The following is an 8,230-nucleotide window of genomic DNA, read 5'->3' on the forward strand; positions in this document are numbered from 1 at the left end:
ATTTTCAGAACTACAATGAAAAAAACTGAGCGTCACGCTTGGACGCCGGAATTACAACCACGTCCCGTCTATTAGTATAAGGTCTATGGGTAATATAGTATATTTCATTTACTATTTGAAAAATAATGTAAATATTGTAATATTATTCTGTGTTGTACATTACAGTACTTTACATCTTTCAAAGCCATGAATAATAACATGACAAATTACAATTGTAAAACAAATTTTATTTGAAACTCATCCTATATTAGGTATAGTATTACTAGATTAAAATTTAATCTGAACTTGAGCTGCTGATTAATATATCCAAGACAAGCATGAAGTAGGTATACGCCCTAGTATACACAAAGTGTTAAGATAAGTAAAACAATTGGTATGAACAAATAATGACAAATAAATTTATTATTGAATAAATACAATTTTAAAATAAAATGTTAGGTATAACTTATTATGTGTACCTATAGAAAAAAAGTTCATTAGGCAGGTACTTTAAGATCTAATGAATATGTATGCGAAATATCAATATTGAATTCACAATTAAATGTTAAACAATGATGAAGAGTTTAATTTTATTAGGTAGATAGCCAATTATTTGTTGTTAATTACTTCATTAATTACCTCTTATAAGTTATCATTATTATTTAAAACAAGTTATAAAAAAAGTTCTGAAGTGACATAAACGCTAATTTATACTATCTAATCTAATCATATTAAAAATGCATATTTTGTTAGTGGACCTAGGTATCTAAAAATAAATGTAATCCTTTTTTAAATTTTGAAGTGATAAATGTTTGAGACTGAGTGTTACGTTTTAAGTATATTTCTAATATTTCGATCATATTTTTAGTTTAAATATCCAAGTGTTTAAAATTCTAAACTTATAAAATATTCTTTCAGGTTGCACTAAAAAGTAAAATATCTTTTGATTTTAAAGTCTAATATTGTGACATCAAATTATTAATATACTAATATAGGCAAGTTGTTATCATTTATTAATTATTATGTTTATTAATATTTAATTATTAGGTACCTAAATATTAAATAATCATATTGATCCAAAATGCAGCTGGTAATGATGTGTTATCATTATAGTTATTACTTATTAATTATTATCAATCTTTACCAATGATTATCTATCCTCATTACTTCCCTTATTCCTAATTATAAATATTATAATTTAGTACTCGACTACCTAAAGATAGTTTTACACAACTACTGTGTAAGTGTATATATCTATTATGTTTTTGGTAATGAAATAAAAGTGGTGCAACACAATTGTGTACGGTCCTTATTAAGTGCATTGTATTTTGCACATTTTGAGCCATTGACATTTGAGGTACACCGTACACACACTATAGCGTCTATTTTTGACCAAAGATTATTTTTTTAAAGTAGTCGATTTTTATAATTTTACATATATGACTTAGTTGTAGTCAGTCAAATATTTACATAATATCTTAAAGTTAACAAAGCTTGTTTATTATGTTGTTTTGCACAAAAATATTACGGCTGTAGTACTGCTTGTACTAATAATAACAAAAATAATGTAATTTTGTTTTAAACTTATCTGATGTTGAAAAAAGACCTCTCAAATAAAAATAAAATAGTTATATTCCTTGATTTGACACTATAGTTAACAGATACGTGTAATGCCTGTAAAAACAACCTAATACTTATCTAATCTTCAGAACATTATTTTATTATTAATATTATAAAAAGCTTAGTACATATCGAGGTACATATGAAAACATTAGGTATTCAAACAACTGACACCTCTTAATCACTACCTGTATCTTAATTTTATTCATTTAACTAGTTTTAAATGAAAGCAAACTATAAACAATTGGTCTGCAAATAATATACAGTATAAAATACAACACAAATGTGTGCAAAAAATGTCTTTGATATGATCATATTTTTCATTCATCTCAACACCGTAATAATTAATCATTACTCAATGACTTAGTGTTACAATCATAAATATACAGTTAGCCTTAAGATATACCACAATAGGCTGATACCTACATTATTTTTATTCGTTTTACAATCATACAAAATTATTATCAATGCATTGGATTATACTTCAGATAGGGATAGCAACCACCCAATTAAGTGAGGTCAAGAAATCCAAGTACGAGAGTAAATTGAGACATCTACACATTATAAATTATAATTGAGCAAATCTTCGTCGTCTGTCGGTAGTAATAAAACTAAAATTATCATTCATCTGTTGATAATAATAATAACGAGGCGAACAATATCAGCATATACAAAATGGGTATTATATTATATAAAATAACAATCGAAAGAAGTAACAATAATAATGTAATAATATTATATATTATATACTATGGTATAATAATATGTATATAACGAAATAAAATGCTTACATTGCGAACAATAATAACTGTAGTTGAGTATTTCGACGTGAGCGAGATTTATTCGTATCGCCTTGATGCGGGCGTGTTACAACACTGTAATTACAGTAATATAATATTAGCGTGTTTGGTCTGACGTCGGAGCCGGCAGTTTAAAGCGAAACGAATGTCTTCTAAATTAAATTTGTTCTTGGGATAAATTGGCGACGGCGATTCAAAAACGAGGAAACGACTGACCACTGACGTATATTGTAACTATTATTATTATTACTCGATGTCAACGTATGGGAAGAATAACCCGTACGGGAGCGATAGTAAATTTTCGGTATTCGATAAAAGTTAAAATGTGTGAAACGAACGATGGTGGCTCAAGCAGTCGGTTAACACATTGCCCGGAACTGGTTGACAGGAGAACCCGACAACTCACGCCACCGCAACGGGAAATGTGGCAGGTAAATTGGCCACAGTGGTTGTTATCACGGCGGACAGCTGACAGTGCCGGCAACGTGGCCCGGTTGCCCAGACCCAGGACACACTGTAATCGGACAGAGGAATCGTTTTTCAGGCGGGTTTTTTCTTTCACACTTCGTAGGCCGCCCGACTCCCGTCATCATTCATGATATGAATCATTAAAATTTAAAATACGTTATACCAATATACCGTAACCATACTTTTAGCATAATAGCCAATAATTTATTACCCATTATTCATTTCCTAATTTGAGTAATTTTTTATGCAATGGCGTCGATATTAATAGGTTCATATCAGCAATATAGGAATTACTTTATTTAATTATATTATTATGAATTTAAAATCTAATAAATAGTGATTATCTAACAGTAACAAATCTAGCAAGCATTTATTGAGCTACTGTGATATTAACTTGTAAACGGCAACGTTCAGCTTTGAACATTATTATTTTCAATCACAATTTAAGATTTTATCTTAACGATTAGGCACATATTATTGATTGTATTAACAGTTTAGTCAGTTTGGCATTGGAAAATGGTACCTATAGGCTATAATATGCTAATAATGTAATATAGAATCACAATGTTCAATGGGAAGTGTATTTTTAGGAATTTATATTTTTCTTATTAACAATCATAAACTTACAATAAAAACAATAATGTATTGTCCCAATTGTTGAGGCCGTAGCCCATATATTATATAATCTACGTGTTGCAAAACACAAACGACACACGTCATAATATACCATTACGCATTAGGTATTGAACATTTATTAGTTCAACAAACGTCCGTCAAAGGTGAATAAGGCTAATAGTGGTAAACTATATAGTAGTCTATTTCATTAAAAAAAAAACACGTCGTAAAAAACCACATTATTATCAAGTCGTTTCTAATGAAATCTCGTTTACCACGCGTAGTAGATATACGTTATGCTTATTGTGACGTGTAACATTAAATTCGTATATAAAGAGGTATGCTAATTACAATCCGTTATTGTCTTGTAAAAAACGATTATAAGTAATATTCATAAGCAACTATCATAGTATCATGTGAGCAGGAAATACATTATTTTTTTTTTAAACCTAGAGTAGAGGGGGGGTTTTATAGATGACCGAATGTTGTACAAAACTGTAGAATCATAATTCTTAATTTAAAGTTAGAGCTGTCAGATTTCAGATATTTTTTATATATTACAGATTCATTGAATTATATTTGTCTGCACTTAAAATTGAAAAATAATTGATACAACTTTTATAGGCATCAATTTATAAAAAAAAAATCTTCTAATATTTGTTCAACTTTAAAAGTATGTATAGATATTGATTATTGAATTCAACATAAAGCTAAAGTAGCTATTTTAAATTTTAGATTCTGAGTGGAACGATGAATGTATTGATTTTACAATGATGTGTGTTTTTTTTTATATTTTTTTTTTTTGTGTCTGTGTACACGATAAGTAGTCGAAATAATGCTACGATTTTCAACTTCAGTACCTTGTTCGATCAGAAAGTGAATATCGTTGGTGCATTGGGGAGGTCAAAATTTAAAATTCCCAGTAGTTTTCAAAAGCGCCGGGAAAAACAAAAGAAAAATTAAGGAAAAACGGGAATTTTTACGCAAAATCTGTTTTCGAGAAAATCGATTTTGGTTTTTGGTGTAACTGAATAAATGAAAAAATGACCGTAGATACATGAAATTTTGACTGAATGTTTATCTTAGCATTTTCTATACACTATAACATTTTCAAAATATTTTGATTTATTTTGAGCTCTTTACGGACATTTTCATTTTCCATTTTTTTTTAGTTTTTTTTCTAAAAATATCAATACAATTTTATTTGTTGGATAAAAAAGCTTGAAAATTTAATAGAAGGCTCCTAGTATATTGTTTCAAAGGCAGATGAAAAATATTAAAAATCGTTAGTCGCCGTTTTTTTTTTTATAAGCATTTAAAGTTCAAAAAATGACAAAATATGGAAAAATCACGAAAATTTGCGAATTATTTCGAGTTAGAAATTCATAAAAATTTTTCTTTTTAAATCTAAGATATGAAAATGTAATACAAGATTCCTTATAAGATTTTCTACATTTATCAAAAAAAAAAATGTCTATAAGAAAGCCAAGTTAAATTTGTATGAGCCTTTGAAATTCTTATTTTTACAACATTGGATATTCACTCATGTGGCGATTTCCTTATTTTGTTGTAATTCAAAAATGAATAACTGTAAATACATGAAAATTTCACTGAATGTTTATATTATCATTTTCTAAACACCATACAATTTTGAAAATATTTTAACTCTTTTTAAGCTGTTTACGGACATTTTCATTTTTCAATTTTTTTAGTTTTTTTTTCTATAAATATCAATAAAGTTTTATCTGTTGGGCCAAAAAGTGTAAAAATTTAATACAAGGCTCCTGATATATTGTTACAATAGCAATTGAAAAATATTAAAAATACATAGGCACAATTTTATTATAAGCATTTAAAGATTGAATTTTGACAAAATTTATCAAATTTTAATTTGAACAATTATTTTGTAGTTAAAAATTTAAAAAATGTTCAACTTTTGTATCTAAGAATTGAAAATTTATAAGAAGATTCCACGTAAGTAATTAATTCTGTTACAAAAAAATCTAAAAAATACATTTACACAGTTTACTTTTATAGTCATTTTAAGTTCAAATTTGGACGAAATTACAATATATTGTATAACGCGTTATAAGTACCTAATGGATATTGTGATATGATTAATTTGGAATTTATTATAGGTACCTATTATAGGTCAATTTTTTTTAATACCATATATAATATTATGTCTTATACCTAGACTGACATACCGTCTCCGCTCAGAATCGTTTTTCTTATACAATGATATTATATCATTGAATTCAAATTTAATACCATCCATTATACAGTGACCCACTTGCAATCTACTGTACAGCAGAGCGACATTCACTTACCCACCTTTTTTATTATACATTTTAAAAATAGCGATTTGAAATTTTTTAAAAATTATTAAAGAACATGATAGAATCATGTATTAACAATTTATCATTCTAAATCTTAAAAAATAAATACATATTTTATTAAAATTAAATTAAGATTATTTTTAGTTAATAAATTCCACATTTTACTGTATTTAAAAATTTGAATGAATAAAGAAATATTGAAATATTTTCAAAATATAAGTACAAATTTAATAAAATAAAATGTATCTGGTTAAAAAACGTTGTTTTAGCTAAATGTCTATTGTAATATAAACGATATTAGTAACATTAACAGACTACGCCAGCGGTTTTTTAACTGTGGTCCTCGGCAAATCTATGTAAAAATAAAACTTACATTTTTTATCAAACATTATGTGCAATAAAAATAATTATAAATGTGTTATTGAAGTACCCATCTATTTATGTGATTTGTAATATAAAATAAGTATTAAAATATTTATCATAATAACATGAGATATTTTGTAAAAAAAAAAGGTATTCAAAAGAAAATTGGTATGGGGTCCGTGTTTATCAAGAGTTTAAGAACCGCTGGACTACCGTATAAACAATTTATTTTATTATGATATTAAGTGTATATATTAACTATAATTTTTAAACGTTACAAATATTTGATTTTAAAATTGTATGTTCATTGAAATCCTGATCAAATAATTCATCAACAACTTTAACCGATTCTAATATATCATCAATAAATGGTCTTTTGGAATGATCTACTGTTAGCATTACCTTAACTAAACTGTTGACACTCTAAAAAAAAAAAAAAAAACATTTATAATATAGAGGACAATTTTTAAATGTTATCTATAAAAATTATTACTTCATTAGAATTTGGTGGAAAATATATTTTTCCACTTATCACAGCCAGAGCCACAGAATCTCCACGTTCATATACCAAGTCAAAAGGTGACTTTTTATAAAGCATTGCATACAGTAAGCATCCTAAGGACTAAATACATTAAAAATGAAAAGTTATTAGTATGTTTAAAAACTGGATTTTAAATATATACTATTTAAAATCCAGCATATTATAGAAGTATATTCATAATTTGTTTTAATTATATATTTAAATGTATTTTAATAATGTTTAATATTAGATAAATTAATTTTTTTAACTTTTTTAATTTTAATTATATTTATTATAAGTGGTTAAAAAGTATTATTTTATAATAAAAAAAAAATATAAAATATCTATATTTTTATTATTTATGCCTTGAGAGCAATAAACAATGCTAATACAACAAGGGTCAGTGTTAAACACTAACATACTAGTTAATAATATTATTATGTAAATAGGAAATATGTATAAAAAAAAATTGTTATTTAATGTATAAACAATAAAAGTTTAATTTATATGTTATTTGACTCCTAATAAAAAAATTATAAAATTTAGATCTTTTAATGAAGCAGTTACTTGTTATATAATATAAATTAATGACAGTAAAAGTATAAAAATAACATTTTATTATAAGGCAGTGTTGAGTATTATATAACATTATAATATACCTAGTTACTGATAAATAATACAATTTATTGTTCATTACAATTAATATATTATTATTTAAACATAAATATAACTGTATATTACATAATATTCCAAAGTATACCAGAATCAAAATATATTTTAGTTATAGTTATAAAGTACAAAAAAATGCACTTTCTAATAAAAATAAATTAAATAATTAATTTGAATATAAAAATGTGTATTATGTTGGTTTAAACTTTAAATAAATAATACAAAGTTTATTGTAATCGGATTTGTTATAAGTTGGGTACCATTTTGTAATCGACTTCAGTGAAATTTTTTTGTATTCGATTCAAAAATATTGGTATTTGAACACCTCTAATTATAAGGTAGATTGAAAATAATGATTTTTTTAAAAACTATACTGAAAAGGCAAATAATATACTGTCCTAAATTATACTTCAAATTAAGTAAACAAAAAATATTGTTGATTTTTTTTTTTTTTTTTATCATTTATTTAAATATACACAATCTGTAAATGTTGTTTTGCAATAAGTGCATGTGATGGAGGTGATATGGCTTGAGTGGCTAGAGATAAGAAGCCACCCATTGGAGGCACTTAAGGTTAGGATTTTAGGCTAGGATTTTAATTTGCTAGTAAGAGAGGGCAGGATTATAAGATTAGGGGAGATAGAGGTATGAACAATTTTAAATTAGTAGGTCACGACACCAGATACGTTTTAGACGCCTTCTGGGGTCACCAGGAATAGCGTTGGTGGATAGCTGGGAAATCAAGGGATTATGATGGCTGTGGAACTTGGAGTGTGTGCGTTTGTAGAAAGTTTTTGCAAAATTTTGAACTGTTGGGATGGCTAGATCTTTATGTAGAGTGTCGTTAGATACATAGT

The 8,230-nt window shown here is 26.2% G+C and overlaps 2 protein-coding genes across 3 annotated transcripts in view; both read right to left on the minus strand.

Annotated features, from left to right (window-relative positions):
- The window catches only part of Atpcl (ATP citrate lyase), a 23,934-nt gene extending 21,200 nt beyond the window's left edge, over positions 1 to 2,734 (minus strand). Inside the window, 1 exon segment of the mRNA NM_001160380.1 lies at positions 2,391 to 2,734. The gene's annotated coding sequence lies outside the window, so the exon portion shown is untranslated.
- A 3,313-nt stretch (positions 2,735 to 6,047) lies between these two features.
- The window catches only part of Stk16 (serine/threonine kinase 16), a 5,755-nt gene continuing 3,572 nt past the window's right edge, over positions 6,048 to 8,230 (minus strand). Inside the window, exons 6-7 of one of the 2 annotated variants that reach the window (XM_016801536.2) lie at positions 6,678 to 6,806; positions 6,048 to 6,607 (exon numbers count right to left, since the gene is read on the minus strand). In XM_016801536.2, the coding sequence (XP_016657025.1) occupies positions 6,452 to 6,607; positions 6,678 to 6,806 (285 nt within the window). In that variant the 3' untranslated portion in view covers positions 6,048 to 6,451. 2 annotated transcript variants of the gene reach the window in all.

This window comes from Acyrthosiphon pisum, chromosome A2 (assembly GCF_005508785.2).
Source record: "Acyrthosiphon pisum isolate AL4f chromosome A2, pea_aphid_22Mar2018_4r6ur, whole genome shotgun sequence".
NCBI classification, from domain to species: domain Eukaryota; kingdom Metazoa; phylum Arthropoda; class Insecta; order Hemiptera; family Aphididae; genus Acyrthosiphon; species Acyrthosiphon pisum.